Source organism: Diabrotica undecimpunctata, chromosome 4 (assembly GCF_040954645.1).
Source record: "Diabrotica undecimpunctata isolate CICGRU chromosome 4, icDiaUnde3, whole genome shotgun sequence".
Lineage (NCBI taxonomy): Eukaryota > Metazoa > Arthropoda > Insecta > Coleoptera > Chrysomelidae > Diabrotica > Diabrotica undecimpunctata.
In genome coordinates, this window is record NC_092806.1 from 125,298,011 (window position 1) to 125,318,493 (window position 20,483).

Sequence of the window (20,483 nt, forward strand, 5' to 3'; positions counted from 1 at the left end):
ATATATATATATACAGGGTGGTCCTTAAATAATTGTACAAAAAGAAACCGTAGATTCTACACTTTAAAATATTACGATTTAAGCCAAATTGCTTTAATAAAATGTTGATATTAAGAAAGATACAGGGTGTTAAAGTGCAAAATTAAAATTTTATTTTTTACTATAACTTTCATGTTTGTAAACATTTATGTATAAAAATTTACAGCTGGGTACTTTTAAATATGAGAAATTATAATTTGATGCACATTTTGATGTAACTGATAGAGGGCGCCACTTATGCCACATATGTGGTATAAATTTGCACTTAACTTTTTTGCTCTTTAAGTTACCTGTATTTGGGATAAAGAATATTAAAGATACATTATTTTAACAAGAAAAAGGTATACTTGTTAATAACCTCAAAACTCGATAGTTTTCGAGATAATCGCATTTTAAAAATCAGCTGCATAATTCTAATCTAAGGTAAATTCCTCCAGGCAACGAAGAAAAAATAGACAAAAACATTAATACTTCTGAATTTTGGTATAAAATACCTTTAACTAAAGTTAATGGTTAACGAAATATTAAATAAAATAAATAAATCAGCGGGATAATTAATAATAGGATTTGACAAAATAACAGAATACTAGGATTTTACATGAAACATTTTACGTTTTATCCTAAATTAAAGTCATAATCAAAACATTTTGTTTACAAACCAAAATAAGAAATAGTTAAACTAAATAACATAACTGTTTGTCAAAGTAATTGTTCGATATGTCCACCATTTTCTTTAATTCATTTGTTAATATATTCCATAAAAGATCGTCTCATATTAAATAGCATCATTGGTTCTAAAGAAACTGCTGCAGTATATATTTCGTCCCATAGTTGGTTGTCAATGTTTATGGGATTCTTATAGACACGTTGTTTTAATGCGCCCCATACACCAAAATCAAGCGGATTAAATTCGGGGCTACGTGGTGGCTATAATGTATAACGGATGAATATATTATTTTGGATACAAATCCAAATCTTATGGTATATTATGGAACTACATCTTATTTGTCGCAGAAGTTAAATAATGTATTAAACTGTGATGTCTTTCGTTCATGGGTTACTTATATACACACGCAACAACCTATCGATGACATTACTTATTTGTATGATTACGTTACAGCTTACGAGTAACTATAATTACATCTCGAACAAATGGACTATTATGATTTACTAACAAACTAATATTATGCTAAACTAAATTGCCCGTGTGTTTACTATATTTATAACAATATCGGTTATTAGGACAACGATGATGTTTTTGTAAAAATGCTGAGTCTTTCAGGTTAGATTTGTAGCAAAAGTATTATGAAACAGGACACATATGTGTTATTCAATACCTCTGCTCTAGTTTCTATTTGTCCTAATAAAAATGGGCAAACAATTTACGTAATGAACAAGTATTCTTTTCGGATTTTTTATGAATTAAATAATGATATCAATATCTCACCACATTGCCAAGAAATATGACTACCACGACCAATCCAACGTTCAGAAAAGTTGTATTTAAGTATGTTTTAACTGCCTTCTCTCTAGAATGTGGTGGTGTACCATCTTGCATAAACCACATATTTTGGGTTTTTAGTATTTTACAATAGAGAAAAAGTAATAAAATGCCATTATAGAAACTTAAGAAGCAATAGCAAAGGGAAATTGTAAACATGGTGACGGCCAACGTCTGAATACGGACACGGCACCTAAAGATGAAGATAAAATATCTTTTCTCCAATAAGACATTTAGCACCCATAACAAAGCATTTTGTGATATTACATTATCATCTTTGAGTTGTTTTAATAAGAATAAACTATGGATTATGCTTATCTACAGGTATTCAGTGCTTTACCGCAAAAATATCAAACTAAGAAATATTGTGCAGCTGACTTATAAAATGCATTTATCTCAAAAACGGTTTAATTTTCAGGTTACTAACGAGTATACCTTTTCTGTGTAAAAATAGTGTATCTTTAATATTTTTTAGCAAAAATAGAGCTAACTTAAAGAGCAAAAAAGTTAAGCGCAAATTTATGCCACACATGTGGCATATGTGGCGCCCTCTATTAATTACATTAAAATAAGTATAAAATTATAATTTATCCTACTCAAAAGCATCCAACTGTAAATTTTTGTCCAAAAATATTTACAAACGTAAAAATTATAGCGAAAAATAAAATTTGAAATTTCCACTTTAACACCCTGTATCTTTCTTAATATCAACATTTTATTAAAGCAAGTTGGCTTAAATCGTAATATTTTAAAGTGCAGAATCTACAGTTTCTGTTTGTACAATTACTTAAGGACCACCCTGTATATATATATATATATATATATATATATATATATATATATATATATATATATATATATATATATATATATATATATATATATATATATAAAATTATATATAAATATATAATTATATATATATATATATATATATAAAATTATATATAAATATATAATTATATATATATATATATATATATATATATAATTATATATTTATATATATATAAAATTATATATAAATATATAATTATATATATATATATATATATATATATATATATATATATAATTTTTAAATTAAAAAACAAAAAATGATTGGCAGGCGTAGGATTTGAACTCACGTCTCCGAAGAGGTGATAATAATTTAATTTTGTATTTGTATATGGTGATGGATTCATCGGAGGCGTGGGTTCGAATCCTAAGACTGCAAATTTTTTTTGTTTTTTTTTTAATCAAAAATTTTTTTTATCTACACAATTCACAATTTGTTTATTTATTTATTAAATAAATAAAAAAGTCCACTCAGAGTAGGCCCCGTTCAGTTATCTATATTGGATTCCCAACATGCCTTTGCTGTGACCAACACCGCAGCCATACCAATTCGCTGATCATATCCTATCTTGAATAGGCGTCGGCTACAGCTAACCGGTAACGATCGGCGGTACTTTCTACCAGAGATCCGGGGACCTTTCTCAGTGTATGAAAAGTTACGAGAACTTTGTACGTAACACCGCAAGTGAGACTTGAGAGGACATCCAAAGCACGTGACTTAGCTATTCGTATATATTCCGATAATTTCAAAAACTGTGTCGACGGTTTATAACGTTCGACGCTGACAAATTTCGATACAAACCATTAGAGATGTAACCGTTGTTATTTAACAGTTTCATGTAACAGTTAAAAAATAATAAACAATTAAATTTTGACAATATTTTCCAATGTTAGGCTTCAGAATGTTTTAAAGATATTAAGTACTTCTAATATACCGTGTATGATTGAATATATTATTAATATAAATATTAGGTTTATATGGGATTAAGTCACACGCGGACGCGGTACTGCATAATTTTCATATATTGTTGATTCGAATCTTGAAAGATGGATGGAGTCTTACAACAGAAAGATTTTTGAAGTTCGACATGGACATTTATCTAAATGTGAAAAAATGAAGTCCAACTAGGAAGTTTGTTAGATACTCTCATTGACCTCATTGAACCTTTTAATGCCTATGTTTTAATCGTAGAGAACAAACATAGCGTTATGGAATGTAGAACATACCGAATAAAAGTAGCGACGGAGAATATAACTACATAGAAAAAAAAAGATGGCGTCATAACAAAAAGGTGCTAATGTGATTATTAGGGATTAATGATCAAAGAACGACAACTACGCAGATAACTGCATAGAAAAATCAAACATAATTAAAGATAATAAGTAATATGTTCTTATTGTACATTATAATAATTATACACATTATAATAACACAATATCTAAGAAATCGTTGCATTTACCAATGTTACTAACTAAAAGTTATACAATGTTTCTAATTATTCTTTCACAGCCACCAAACCAATGATGGCTTCAAATGTCCACTGTTTAATACTTAATACAGATCTCTCTCATTGTCGAACACGAGGCATCTCAAATGACAGAAGAGGGAATATCAAATATAGCAACAATCTTGTACTTTTCGTCTATTAACCCTTAACTGGTATCATTTTTATACTCGTAACTGGTATCGTCGAGTCAATTCTGACCCTACAGTTTATTCAAGTATAAAAAAATAACTAAATCAAATTAAAGTTTTATATATTTATTATTATATCATTATGAAAGAATATTTTGTATCTATACAAAGAGTTGGCTGTAAAAGTTTATTATAAACATGTATTATGCAAAAACAAAAAAGCAGTAGGTATATTTTGTACCTAAAATATACAGGTTTAGAAAAATGCCCTAAAACTAAAAAAATATTTCTTCAAAAAATTGTTCTTGTGGTTTTAAACAAAGAAAGAGTTACTGTTTTAAAAGGTTAAAGTCTTATTGACATAAAACTAAAAACAAAAAAAATCTGCAAGGACGTTTTGAGACATACTATTTTTTAACGCAATTTGAACATTGAAGTACATAATTGTGTACTGTAATTTTTACAAATATGATTTTCACATGTGTTACAAACAGTTTGGTGTTTTTGGTCTTTGCTTGATGGACAAATATAGATAACATCTGCGCCGTTTTCTAGAAGGCTTCTGGTACTGCTATGTGGTCAATTTTGGCTCTTCTGTCGGTGTAAATATATCAATAAGTTTAAGTACTTTACGAATTATCACCGGAATTTCTCTGGGAAGCCTCGTTAGAGTTAGGCGGCTTTGCATATATGTGCATTAATTATTGATGTTCCCAAAGTGATCACAAATTGTCTCCGTATCATGTCACTGTCAGTACCAGTTTGAAAAAGGATAATCGAATTTACAGAGGCAATATTCATAATAACATACCACGTCGCACATGACCATCTTCTTGTTCTTCTATCAGTTTTACATGTAGAGCATTTCTGATCCAGACTATCTATCCCTGATTTTGTGGAATTGTAAGAAAGCATATGATTTTATTAGGTTTTTTTATAATGTCATCTATCTTGTCATCATGATGCATTGAGGAAATCTTCCAGTTTGCTTTACCGGTTAAATGAGAGATAATACTGATAATTTCGGAACTGGAAGCTTCTGGGAATTTTCCCTTTCACCTGCATAAATAAAGGCATTTAACAAATAATGAGTCTTGGCATCACAGAGACACATCACTTTTAGACCATATTTTTTGTTTGTAGACTTCTAAAACCAACGAGCATCTCATAGATAGTTATACAGTCTCCTTTTACAGTGTTCTGTAAACTTATTAAAAATGTCACTGTTATAACGCAATTTGTCATTCTCATCTCATCCAATCTCATTCCTTGTAGCTGCGCTGTCAAACCGTAAGGCAGCTAACAGAACTAAAATCGTTTCAGTGACATCTTGACACGAAATATGTCGCGTCCCGTGTCGTCACCTGCAAATAGTCGTTCAGCATCCTCATGATTCGATTTAAAGACGGACGTAAGATATAAAACTCTAAAGAGTGCTTTTATTTCTAAAAAGTCCGTATGCTCAACAAACGAAGTTGTACTACCATATGAACATGACAGATCATGACATCATCAATTAAAAGGTTCCACAAATTATACGGCGTTTTTTCGGCACAGTCGTTTGCAGCAGACTTTAAGCCAGTAATATGTATTACAATGTTATGACTTCGTGTTCTGCCAGTAGTTGGTGAATTTTTTGACTGTTTGTATCTATTTTTGAGATAAACGTACCTTGATAATTCTTGAAAACTGTCACTATCTTCACCATCACTACTTCCTACTGAAAGTTCAGGACTCTGATGCTGATATCTTGAATGGTCACTGTTTAAGGCCCTGTATCATCAATCCTCGTATTCTCTGGAATATGGCTTTCACACACAATATCATATTCTGGGTGACTGTCATGATCACTGTATATAGTTGGGGAGTCACTAATATCACCATCATAATCGTTTAAAAAAATTGCCTGTGACTGTTCACTTGTATACCGTTTTCCACCAATAACAATCGAATCCATGGTCGTAAAAATATATGCGTATCTGGTATGAGACAGTCGAACCACCTACTTAGAGTAGGTACTATTTATCGACTGGTATTTAATAGCTTGACGCATGTGCAAGATTTGAGAGAACTCCTAAAATATGCCGTTATTTGGCATCCGGTTGGGTCCAAAATGACCCGACGATACCAGTTAAGGGTTAAGTCGCGTTTTACTTTCGTAAATCATCTGCCAAGTCGTGTCATCTTCCATTTATTACATTCCCCCGCAATGATCAAAAAACAATTTTTGCTTCTTACTCTCTATCACATAGTATTGCCTAATATTCCATATAACAATTGGTTGTTACCTGCCTGAAAGTCAATGCAAAATTGAAATGAAAGCTAATGATTAAAAACTGCTGTGGAATACACCTTTGGAAACCGAAATTAATGTGTTGTTGGCAGGTACTTAAACCTTTTTTACTTCAATACTATTTGTCCACTGTTCCAGTCTTTGATCCTTTCAATATTTTCTACTAACACTATATCATCAGCACATCAAGCACCAGAGAATGTTACCACGTAGTTTCCCTATTATATGATCCAACACTAATGAGAATAAATGAAAACTAAGCTAACTTAGATAGCCCTTAGCCCTGGACTCTGATGCAATCCTACTTTCACATGAAATTTATCAGTTTCTCTCAATCATTTCTTAGGAAATAATTTAGTGGTATTATTGGAAGATGTTCCACTTCGTAAAGTTAAACAGTGATGATTCTAACACGAAGGTGCACAACAACGTATGGATTCTAAGTAAATTTGATTATTATTCTGAAAAGGTGAATCAGTAAACTGACCACCCAACTCATCAAATTTTAATAAAATGGATTCACTTTGTAGGATTACATTAAAGTCGGAACGTATGAAACACTTCTGATAACAAGAAATAAGATGAAAGATACAGTACCTATTATAGAAAACGAAATTCAGAATACTAATGTACCTACAAGAAGTTTACAATGAAAGCAACTCTTTCAATAACTATTTCCGGAAATATGATATGTTTCGGGGATCACTTTGAATACTTTATATAAATAAAACATACATTATAGTAAAATTATTGCTGTTCTTTTATTTTTTCGTGCGTAATTGTCCATCTTCGCGTTAGTGTATTTATTTGTAATAAAATTTATTTGTAACGCAGACTCTTTGTTCTGTTATTTACCCTTACTTCATTACCGTCCAACATCAATCATTGTTTTCAGTAATTTTTTACGTTATATATTTTCTTCTTATCTTATTCTTATCATCGATAATTCTCTAAAATGTTTTTCTTGATTCTTCATTCACTCCATGACACTTACATCACATTCTCAGATACAATCGTACTGCCTCAAATATATAGGTTTACTGTGAAAATTATTGCACTTTTAAAAGTAAATAAAAAATTTAAATCAGAAAATTTATTAATTTACGATCTTGTGCCGTTCTTGTGCCAGAAAGATATTTGATTACTCACTTTATTAATTTAATTTGATCTTTTACTCTACAGTTCCATCTCTGAATCAGTAGTATAAGTTAAAGAAAAAATTCCATTTGGCAACCAATTTTACACCTTAGTGTATATTGAGCCATCTACATTAGATTTAATTCCGCCACTTGTTGCTGTTTTAAAAGAAACACCCACTGACACACAGGTGTATTCAATTTACCTCCCTCCAACAGCGCAACACATTAAATCAAAAGAAATAACGAGGTTGGTCGATGACTGTACTATATACATTGTTTGGTGGGCTTGGTTAGATTTGGTGGCAGTTAGTTTAATCAAAACATTAAAAAAACTTGAAGATATGTTTCGGTGATTTTAAAAATGTGCGGGATACAAAGTGTTAACATGAAGATGATGGGATATAAAATATTTTTGTTTTGTTTACTAGCGGTGGGCGTGTCTGGACAGTATGAATGGCAAGCCAGAGATTCCTTTGATGAGATTTCACGTAATATGCAAAGGGTAACAAAAGACAACTGCGAAATCCAACATGTTGGGGACCTTTACTTACCCGAGGAATCGGTATCTCATCTTCCCGACATCAAAGACATTAACATAAATCCAGTGTTCCCTAACAGGACTCTTTTACTCCATTTACACAATACAGCTATGAACAGGGCCTTCTTTTGGTCCTATATACTCCAGAGCAGATTTATTAGGCCAGCTATAAATGATACTTATGACCCTGGCATGATGTATTATTTTCTTTCTGCTGTAGCTGATGTTTCAACTAATAAACACATTAATGCTAGTGCTATTTATTTTTCACCAAATATGTCATATTCCAGCTCTTACAGAGGATTCTTCAACAAAACCTTTCCAAGGTAAATATTTTAAAAGTTTGAAATAATAAATATTTGTTAGCTAAAACAGCCATTACCTTACCTTAATTAGTCATTGTATCATAGTTGATAGTTCAAGGTATTCCATCTCTTTCTAATAAATTAATTAAAAGAGAATTTACCAATATGATTCATAATGTGAAAGTTTAACACAAATTACAGCTAATTCATATTTTTGTTTTGATCTGTCTTTTGTTTACACAATTTTTACAATATAGGGGCAATACTCAGTTTAATGTAAATTGTAGGTGATTGATAAAAAATACCTCTAACCAATTGTTACTTGTTGATACCCATATAATAACCTATGTTATGATAGGTTTAACCTATTTCTGGTCAGGCAAAATCCAATGGTGACCAACTTAGAATAATATCAAATAATTCCATTAATAACACTGTTCTGCCTAATACTGTACTTGGGACTCCAACTACCCATTATTCATCTTTACCTTATTTTCTTCAAGTTACTGAGAAGCTCGTTAAACTGTACAAACAGAATAACATATCTGTTAAAATTGCAGTTAAGAATGCTAAGACTGTCAGGAATTTGTTTTCTAAAACTAAAACACCTCTGTCCCTTCTGGAACAAGTTAATGTAATCTATCATATACCTTGTGCTGAGTGTGACTCATGTTACATCGGTCAGACAGGGAGATCACTGAGAGGGCGTCTTACAACACACCGCAGTGATATCAACTTATCTAAGCATACTTGTGCTCTTGCCCAACATGCTATTAACTCTAAGCACAAAGTGAACTTTGATGAAGTTAAAATTCTTGGCACTGAACGCAATCTCGTCAAACGACAGTTTGTGGAAATGTGTTCAATACTAAAACACCCAAATACTCTTAATAAGAGAAATGACATTAGTAACTTGAGCCAAATTTATCATGCCTTAATTCTACATAATTAGGCTTAATATGTTATTTACTTTGAATTGTCCCATAAGGTGTTTGTGATCATATTTTTCATATCTAATAATAAAATAAAATTTTTTAAATTTTTCTTTTTCTTCCTTTAATTAACTTGGATTTTTTAACTTACAATTTTATTAAATATTTTGTCAATATCACATTTACATATATTAAGTAATTGTTTTTGTTGGCTGACTTGTTTAATAAAACCTTTTATTGAAACTGATTCATAGAATCTTTTTCATTCACAGTTCCAAATGCTATGAACCTTGGACTGTGGAAGTTAAATCAATCTTCACCTGTTGGCTGGCTAACCAGTCACAACGTAGATATTATAATATATGATATTTTGGATTGACCGTGCTTGCTTTGTTTTTGAGTTTTTGAACGAATCACGGGGGGGGGGAAATGGTGTTTTTAACCACCTTTTCCTTTCATTTTTTGGCTTTTTGACTTATAATGACAAGTTGTCACCCAAATTTACTATAATCTTTAATTATACTGCTCTACTACATTAGAGGTTGGTATTTCGCCTTGCTGTTCTGTCACTTGTTGACCTCAAGGCCATTGTATTTTCACGTTGTTAGCGTGGGTGTTACACCTGTGGATTCATTTACCTGCTGCATTCAGTAAGCTAAAGACTGGTAATTTCATTTTACTTTTAAATATTATATTTTAATCTCAACTAATTAATAATGTTACCTAAAGTCAAATTTAAATTTTACTGATAATAAGTTGTTGGAAGTGCATCTCATGATCTTTCTAGTTCTTTACACATCAAATTTTAATGTTTTTTACTTAAGTTTTTTATAACAAAATTTTTTATATACATTTATTATTATCACATGTTCTTTTGCTGTGCTAAGTTTGTTAATTTGTAAACTGTACCTAGTTTCAATTAATTGTTTATACAACTTTATCTCTGAATGTTCCATCATTGGAAGCTTTTTTACAAATTTAATATCATTGACTGCTACATGTCTTTTTGAGGTAACACACATGTTTTAACTTCTCTTTGGATGTCTGGTTTTTTCACATTGTTCTTTTTAGATGAACTGATGATGCTTTCTAAACAGAAAGCGAAATGTCTTCAATAAATAGCTGAAGTAGCCACCTTCTTTGTCTTTTATTTCTCCACTTTGACTGAAAAACCCACCACTCTTCTAGTGTACCTTAGCTTATTTTGGATTGACGGTTTGGATTGAGTTCCCTAGAATTCAGCCAGTGACCCCTTGCTGAACGTTCTCGAATGCCATCGAAGTCAGACAGGTTTTTATCAGAGGGGACCCATGGATATTTCATCATCATCATCATCACTAGCTCGACAACCCTTTTTGGGCCTTGGCCTGTTCCAGGATTCTTCTCCATTCTGATCTGTTTCGTGCTTTTTTTCTCCAGTTTTTTATTTTTAAGGTTGTTATATCATTTTCTATTTGTTCTAAGTATCTCAGCTTCGGTCTTCCTCTTGTTCTTTTTCCTACTGGCATCTGTTTGAATATTTTGTTTGGTATTTCGCCTTCTTTCTACATGTCCTATCCAACGCAGCCGTCCTATTTTAATGAATAATATAATATCCGGATTCTGGTATATTTTGTATAGTTCAGAGTTGTATCTACTTCGCCATATTCCATTTTCTTTTGTGCCCTTGTATATGTGACGCAAGATTTTTCTTTCGAAGGTGGCTAACACTGTATCATCTCTTTTAGTGAGTGTCCAGGTTTCTGAGCCATATGTGAGTACCGGTCTTATTAGGGTTTTATATATTTGGCGTTTTGTTTTTCTTGCGACGTTATCTGATCTTAGTTGCGTAATTAAGCCATGGTAACATTTATTTGCAATAAATATTCGCCTCTTCACTTCCTCCGTAACGTTATTATCAGACGTGACTAGGGATCCCAAGTATATAAAGTTTTTTACCCCCTCTATGTTGTATTCTCCTATTGTTATATTTTGTGGCTGCCCGTGGATATTTACCTACTAAAAAATACTTATTAGAAAAATATGTTTACAGCTTAAATATGAGTCATATTTATCGTAACACAACTATCAATGGTGCAATAATTTCTTATATCAGTTACATTATATTTATAATTTCTTTTATTGCAGATTTGCACCAAGAGCCTTCAGAGCAGATGATTTTAATGACCCTATTCACTTGGAACGAATATCAACATTAAATACATTTACAGTCCATGATTTGGGTGCTATCAAACCTGATACAAGTAGTGATTACACATCTGATTATTATCGTATAAATGAATGGTACAAACAATGGTTACCAGATCATGTAGATAAAAGACATGATACAAAAACAACATACCAAGTGGAAATTCGATATGCTAACAATACAAATGAAACATTTACATTCCATGGACCGCCAGGTGCAGATGAAACACCAGGGCCTGTTAAGTGGACAAGACCATATTTTGATTGTGGAAGATCAAATAGATGGTTAGTGGCAGCTGTTGTTCCTATAGCTGATATATATCCAAGACATACTGGATTTAGACATATAGAATATCCCACGTAAGTGCATTAATTAAATTTTTTGGGTACTTATTATTACCTTTTTATTGGGCTGTACTCATTAGAGATTAATAATCGTCAGGACTATCATGACCTTATTTACTGCTGATATAGGAATGATTGTGGTGCAGCTAAATTATTCTATAGTATTTTTCATATAAAAATGCGTGCAAGTGACAATTTATATAAAGTGACGTCACTTATATTTAAAATTTCCAGAACGTCAACCTTAGGGTTCAAATTTTCCTAACACAGCTAATAATACGGAAATGCTCGATCTTTCATAGGCGTCAACATGGTATAATAATCAGAAAATGCAATCATCATTATATTGGGAATTTTAGAATTATATTGATTAAATGTCAAAATGAAAAAGTTCCTATGCAGCCGGGACATAAATATAAACTTAAGAACGAGAATGTTAAGGTGCTATGTTTTCTCCGTTCTGCTGTACGGCATGGAAGCCTGGACACTGAAAAAGATAAACATCAAAAACATTGAGGCATTCGAGATGTGGTGTTATAGGAGAATGTGGAAAATACCATGGACAGAAAGAGTAACAAATCAAGATGTTCTGCTGAAGATGGGGAAGGAATGCGAAGTCATAAAAACCATTCAAACGAAAAAACTGGAATATCTGGGCCACATAATGAGAGGAGAAAAGTACTCTCTGCTTAGACTCATAATCCAAGGAAAAATCTCGGGAAAGAGAAATGTGGGACGTAGGAGGATTTCCTGGTTACGAAATTTAAGGGAGTGGTATGGGTGCAGTTCAATACAGTTGTTCAGAGCTGCAGCCAACAAAGTAAAGATTGCTGTGATGGTAGCCAACCTCCGATAGGAGACGGTACTGCAAGAAGAAGATTGATTAAATAACCAAAAACATTTGTTATTATTAATAATATAAATTTTATGAAATAACTCTTTAAGTCTAATATTCCACAAAATAATAATTTTAATTAAATATATTAGACAATTGTACGCAACTGATACGGGAATACTTCAAATTTTTTGACAGTTCAGCGTGTGGCAAAATTGTTTTAAGGGGTTGCCGCTTTTTTAGAGTAAGAATTTTGTTTATGTTTTGATTTCTTACACAATTTGATCATAATATATTATATATTAATATATTGTATTTATAAATACATATTAAATTTAGATTAATAGCTTTAAAAACTAATTATTGTTGTGTATTGTGATTGTGCTATGCCAAAACAACTAAATAGTCTGTAGAAAGTTGATAAGCTTTCATATAAGATAGATTATTTTGAACAAGAAATAATGGCGGGATATTTTTACTATTAATGCTCTAAAAGTGATAAGTTTAAAATTTAGAATGTATAATTTTGTATTCTGATGTATTTTAATGTGTTGCAGTAATCTTAAAACTAAGTGTATTTACTGTTAATATAATAGTTTGACAAATAGTTGACATTTTAAAAATTCCTCACTTACTAACTATTCTGATGTTTTGACAACGCTGTGGGGTTCTGACGTCGTAAATCTTGAATGATGTGCACGCATTTTTATATGAAAAATACTATATTAAATTTTCTGTTCATGATATTCTTATGTCACTGATTCATTTTTCTTTTTTTCATAACCATATGCATGTATTAACCATACTTTAACCATACCACTATATAGAAATACTATATAACCATACAAATAAATTTATTAGATATTTAAGTTTTAAACTATACAAGCCTTTAAGTGAATGATCATACTCTGAGATATAAACACGTTTAACCTTCCTAAATTGTGTCCGAGGTGAACCTAAGCTGATATTATGTCACAAATTATTCAATTCGAAGATTGACTGTAATAATCTGCCTTTAAGTGATTTTAATATCCCTTCCAGATTTACTCTTCTGATTTCAGAGTCTAGACTAGACTATTCAGATTTATGGTATAATTTCACTATTTGAGAGAGTGATTCATCGTTTAAAGGCGCAGAAATGCGGAAAGACGTATGAAAATCCAGTGACGTATATTCACTTTTATTTTAACGTTAATTATATTTTATTTTTCAAATATTAATGTTCGAAATAGGCCACAATATATTTATTTACAAGTTTTTACTGACGTTTCGATCTCTATATCCAAAGACCGCTTCAAAGATATAAATGATAGTTATATTTATTTTATTTGTTTATTATTATATATTTTTATAATCTTATATTGTTTATTTTCTTTTTTTTTCTATCTTTAAAAACGGAATAGAGATCGAAACGTCAGTGTATTAAACATGTAAATAGATATATTGCGGCTTATTTCCAACCTTCTCCCTCATCATCATCCAGCCTCAAGAGTCCACTGCTGAACATAGGCCTCTTCCTCATGTTTCCAACCCCGTCTATCTTGCGCCGCTCTCATCCAGTTTTTATTGAGTCTTCTTAAATCGTCAGTCCATCTTGTAGGTGGTCGACTGACGCTTCTCTTGTCTTCCCTTGGCCTCCATTCCAATAACCTCTTTGTCCATCGCCCATCTGTCATTCTGGCTATGTGTCCTGCCCATCTCCATTTTAATCTGGCTATCTTCTCGATGATGTCAGTCACTCCGGTTCTTCTCCTGATGTCTTCGTCGGTTATTCTGTCTCGCAGAGTTATTACTAACATGGACCGCTCCATTCTTCTCTGCGTGACTCTCAGTTTGGTAGCTGCTGCTTTTGTTAAGGTAAGTGTGTCTGCTCTGTACGTCAAGACTGAGAGGACGCACTGATCAAATACCTTTCTCTTTAGGGATGTGGGCAGCTCACTTTTAAAAGTTTCTCTCAGTTTTCCAAATGCTGCCCACCCAAGGCCGACTCTTCTCTTCAGTTCATGAGTCTGGTTATCCCTGCCAATCATAATTTCATGTCCCAGGTATTTATATCTATCTACGAGTTCTATTTCTTTCCCACCAATACTGATGTTCTGGTTGGGTACCAAATTGGTCATGATTTTTGTTTTCGAGATATTTATATTTAAACCTACACTTTCTGTAACCACAACGAGTTCCTGTACCATCACTCTTGCCATACCTAGATCTTCAGCTATTATAAGTATATCATCGGCGAAACGTAAGTTGTTTAGATATTCTCCATCTATTTTTATTCCCTTTGTCATCCAATCCAAATTCTTAAAAGCATGTTCTAGCACCGTATTAAAAAGTTTAGGTGACATTGGCTCTCCTTGTCTAACCCCCCGTTCTATTTTTATGCGATTACTGTTAGTATGTAGTCTGACAGTGGTTGTTGCCTGCAGGTAAAACTACAGAATGCCACAAACAAGAAGCTATAGAAAAATAAATATATCTAAGCTCTAAAAATAGAAAAGCCATAGAAAATAAATATTACTATCATTTGTATAATTGAAAACGGTCTCTGGATATAGAGATCGAAACGTCAATAAACATATGAATAAATATTTTGTGACTCATTCCCTACATTCCCCTAAAAATACAGAATGCCACAAACAAAAAGCTATAAAAAACAAGTAATTTTGCAGAAAGTTTACTCATACCAACCGGCTGTCGTGGAAGTTATGCTAAAACGTCTTTTGACGTGACCCGTCCTTAAAATTTTTTTAAAACAAATTTTAAGACAGTTTCTACACCACCCCAGAGGTATGTCTTGTGGCGCGTTACTTTTTTTTAAATGGGTGTTAGCCAAGAGCCATATTGTCTTATTAAATAAAATGAACAAAACACTTAAACAGTATAAAACAAAACAAAATAAAATCCTATAAAACAAAATAAAATTCTATAAAAACAAAATAAAAATAATGTTTGATGTAACAAAACATTGTACTATTCTATTTAAACACAAACACTATACACACTTACTATGTTCTTCTCGTTTTTTTGTTTTGTTTTTGGTTTTTTTTATGCTGATGTTCTTATTAAACTATTAGAAAATATTATTCGCTGTCTAAATCTGAAGATGCAGTGCTGCTATCGCTGTCATTATCTTCACCACCTGGTGTAATTATAATTGGCTCTAGTAAAACTTCGATATAAGTGTCAAGTTCCCACATACGATGTTCTTCTTTAATTATGTGGCCTATAAATTTAGCCCATTTCTCTGGAGTTACATGGAGGATTGCTTGAATCAAAAGTTTCTTAATTTCGTTTAATTTGAACGTTTTGTTATTGCGTGCTACTTCTCCTTTCACTTGCGCCCAGATAAGTTCAATGGGATTAAGTTCGCAATGATAAGGTGGTAGACGCAGAACTTTGACACCATAATCTTTTGCAGTTTCATCTACAGCATATTTAAGATATTCACTTTTCCTTAACCGTGCATTGTCAAGTAGCTAAATTTTGAGCAGATTCTTCGTATGCAATCCCCTTTTCTGTAAGCCATTCTTGAATCCTCCCTTTCAATTTCTTTCATAATCACCTGTTTTTTTCGACTCAAATTGAAGAAAACCATCATCAAGAAACCCTATATGCCCACTAACCCACTGCCTATATGTGTGATGATTAAACGCCGTCCCTTTCCTGATGGAGCTTTTAATCCTGTAGATCAGCCTTCTATAAATGCTTGGCGTTTACTTTTGACATTTAAATCTTGCCAAACTTTTCCAACTGTATGATCTTTTCCAACCTTGGTTAATCCAGGTTTCATCCAAATAACATATTTTGCGTCCAGTGCTGCGAATTTTGCGTATTTCTTCTAAATATTTTCTTCTTCACACAATAATTTTATTTTTTTCTAATAGCATACTTTTTCTGTTGAGTTTTACATATCGAAAGTTCATTTCGCGCATGGTCCTGATTAAGACTCTACGAGATATCTTGGGTAAGGAGTCTTCGTTTTCGAGCTCTTGAGAAATATTTTTCAGTGTTGGTATTTCACTCCGAAAATAAAATGAATGAATTTTTCGACGTATAATATTCCTTGTCTCGTCATTCAAAACAATGCTTTTCCTACCTTTAGTTTGTCCTTTTTCTTGCTTTTTATTTTCCGATGTATTTTTTAAGTACACGATAAATACAGCTAACGGATACTTTTGTTAAACTGCTACAAATGTCGACCGCTTGGCTAACATTTAATGCCATTTTTCTGCCGACAATTCCTTTATAAACGTTTCGTATCATTACCTTCTCTTCGGACGTTAACATTTTCCGTCTCTTTTGCGGCTTTTCATTTTTGGAATCAACATCAGAATTTTGTTGTCTTCTCTTGGAACAACTCGGTTTTTCGTCCAACTCCAATAAAACTCAAACCAAATAATCACAGAATATAACTAAAAATTTACTATAAAACGACAAACTATAACACTCGTATCATCAATAACACGTTTTATCAATAACACAAACTTATCCCATAAAATATATTCACAAAATGCAACACATGCCCTACCCTCAGAAACGCCAATGTAAATGAACTATTGTTGATGGGCACTTGCTCGACAAAAACTAGTTTTACGGATTTCTGTGGGTCGGAATTGAAACGGAGTTCCGTCGCTAATTCCAAAGTTGCCAAACGATTGAAAAATATTGTTTTAAAATATCGATTTTTATTTTATAAATTTAAATATGTAACGAAACGGAACATATAAATAAAATTTATTTAATTACAATTTTGTGCTTAATTTTTACTATTGAAAAAATCATGTTTTTTGGTATTTTTATGACGGTAATAATCGCTGCGTGGAAGAATACAGGTTTTGTATGACCATAATTACTACTTGTGAACAAGAATTGGCTACACTGTACGACAACTCTTGGTCAGTTTTTCTATAGAGAAGCAGAAATAAATATACTACTTATATATTGTGTAATTTCTTGTGAGAAAACGCAAATTGCAATTGAGAAAACGAGTAGTTTTCGAGGGCCGCTGTGTACATTTAAATTTGAGGATATTCAGCGTTTAAACGATGAATCACTCTCCCAAATAGTGAAATTCTACTATAGTTATGTATTGCAAAATTTTCCAATAAACAGAATGATTCTTTTGATAAGCAAGCAAGAAAATATAAAATGGTTTTAGATCTTGTGGAACTTGCTTTAATATTTCTTTGAGGTCTTTAATTTTTTCTTTGGGTAGTGGTTTCTCTGTTGACAATATAACTGCTGATCCAACTCCATATCTTTGAACGATTTTTGCAGTCGACCTTTTTTTCTACATTTACTATCTGTATGTATTCTTCTGTTGTGTGTGGTTTGGTGTAGAGCAAGAAAGATTCACTCTCTAAAACTATGATTTCATGAGTCTTGAGCCAATTTACTTTCTCTTTCTCTGAGTCAACTTTCCTGTCTATTATATATTTCAATAGTTTGTCAATTGAAACCATTTCTTCTCTTTCTATTTTGTTAACAACAAATTTGTATTTTTCCTACATTCTTTCATAACATTAATGTAGTCTACATCTGTGTATAAGCTCTGTTGGATCTTTAGAGAGCGCTTAACATTCCCAAATTCTAAATCATTGGGCAGAAAGGTATATCCTGGTATATCGTATCGTCAAGTGATAGAATCGAGAGATAGATTGCTACGCAATGTGCACAGTACAAGATTAATACTGCGATTTTGACCACCACAACAGTCTAACCACAGTCTAACCCTCCTAGTATTATTATTCAGTTTAAAGTGCAGGAAATAAAATGTTGACTTTTTATTATTAGGTAGGTTTTACCACTTTCCATCTGCTTCAGAGTTTTTTTAATATATCAAGTTTAATATTATAAAACTATTAACCAAATAATAGAAGATGACGACGATTCTCTAATCTGCCGTTCAACTGTTATGGTGCCAATATGGGTTGATACAGGTTTGAGTATTTATTGCAAAATAAACTTGAAATAGCTGACTGTGCATTGAGTGGTTTTTTGCTTGAATTGAGGGTTAAATGTTTTTTGCGTGATTGCAAGTTAAATTTTCAGAGATTGTGGATTATAATTTCAACTGTATCACTCTTTTAAATACTGATGTGGCTTAAGTAATTCATTTTTGCATAATTTAAATAACAATAAAATCTACCATGTGATTAGGATAATTCAATTTTTAATGTTTTGTGTGTTTTATGCTTGTTGCATAACACCATTCAAGTTATGGTTTCCATTCCAGTTGCTGCCATGTATCTAGTGGTATCAGTTAGTCGCTAATAACCCCAGAGGGAATATTTATTCAAGCATTTCTGCAGTCTTTTCTATCTCCCCGCAATGCCGCAATACATATCTTAAATTAACAATCATATTATTTTTCAAAATCGTATTTTTTTGTATCTATACAATTATTTTTAAAGTTCGTGATCCTAACAAAACAACTATATATTTTATGATAGTGTTTTCGAATTTAATTAAAATAATAGGCCATTGACATTCTTATAACCACCAATAAATACTTTTTGTATCTCTATTTCTATTTTTATTACCACATTATTATAATAAATAAAATAGTTATGGAAACGATAAACATTATTTTCAAAATAAGTCTTATCAAACATTAAGCATTTTAAGCGTTTTATTAAATTGTATAAATTAATTGAAAAATTCATTTTTATTAAGAATTGAAAAATATTGAATTTGATAATTAAGATATCTGAATAATTTTAATTGCAGTTCTTATTTGAGTTCAGAAATACCTATGTCTAGTGTTCAGTAACAAACAGGAGTGGACGGAAATAAATAAAATTCAAATTTGTTCAATAAAATTAATTATAATGATAAAATACCTTGGAAAATTATTACATGTCCTGGCATTTCCCATTTCCCTATCCTGGCAAATTAAACTGCGCTTTCCAAATTAAATTAACTTAAAAAACAGATTCTACCTACTTTACAGAAAACTAATAAAGAAAAACAATACAAAATAATTTTATTTTTTTGTTTTTAAATTAAATTTCAATTCTTTCTAAAATGTCCCTGTATTTAAATTTTAAATATAGAAATGTTCTTCTGAAAACTCCTTCCTTTGTTCTGCTTACCCGGAATCTAGGTCAAATGTCCTAATAATTCTTCCTATCTCTTTTGGCTGCCAAAATATCCTTGGCTACGGTGCTCCCGATGAATGATAAACTTATTAGTACTTCAAACAAATACTTCAAAACTCAAATACTACAAACTTCTCCCAATCAGCATTCCTAGGCCAGACTGCTCCCACTTTTTAACCTCTTATTCACAAATTTCTTTTACACCGTTCAAAACTACTGGCACTAGTTCACTTATCAGGATTGGATGTTCTTCTTTCAAAGATCAGCAACAGATGACCAAATTCGCGTCTTCCAAATCTAAATCAAATCAAAAATCTCATTCCATGAGTTTTTTTTTAACCAATCATCTTTTAGTCCTTCAAAATCCCGAGTTCTCAAGAAGTGACTTTGTCCTGAACCTGATACTTTTCCCTTTTTTGTATGATATAAGGCTTTTTTGATTTCATCTAGTGTAATTTCCTCTAATGTTGTATTTTCTCTTGCAAAATGTTATTCTCTCCGTCCGAATTCTTGTCTATTATCCGTCAATAAACTCTCATAATGGGCTTTTCAATTTGTATATTGCCTTTCCCGCTTCTGTCTCCTCTTAAATTGTTGAAAAGTTTGAAGGCCTTTGCCATTTTGGTATCGCCCTTCTAGCTGTTCACATTTTATCTCCCATAACTGATTTTTCTTTTTGTTAGTTCTATTTTGACTTATCTATTTAATCTAGCATATTGTGTTCGATCTTCATCGTCTTGCGTTTCGAGCCTTATTTCATACGCTCTTTTTTTATCTTTCACTAAAGTATTGGCAA

At 31.8% G+C, this 20,483-nt stretch overlaps 1 protein-coding gene across 2 annotated transcripts in view; it reads left to right on the plus strand.

Moving 5' to 3' along the window:
* The first annotated feature begins 7,641 nt into the window (after positions 1 to 7,641).
* Positions 7,642 to 20,483, plus strand: part of LOC140439965 (uncharacterized) — a 57,714-nt gene continuing 44,872 nt past the window's right edge. The window contains exons 1-2 of one of the 2 annotated variants that reach the window (XM_072530176.1): positions 7,642 to 8,309; positions 11,348 to 11,767. In XM_072530176.1, the coding sequence (XP_072386277.1) occupies positions 7,807 to 8,309; positions 11,348 to 11,767 (923 nt within the window). In that variant the 5' untranslated portion in view covers positions 7,642 to 7,806. The remainder of the gene's footprint in view (positions 8,310 to 11,347; positions 11,768 to 20,483) is intronic. The other variant, XM_072530177.1, reaches the window with a different exon arrangement.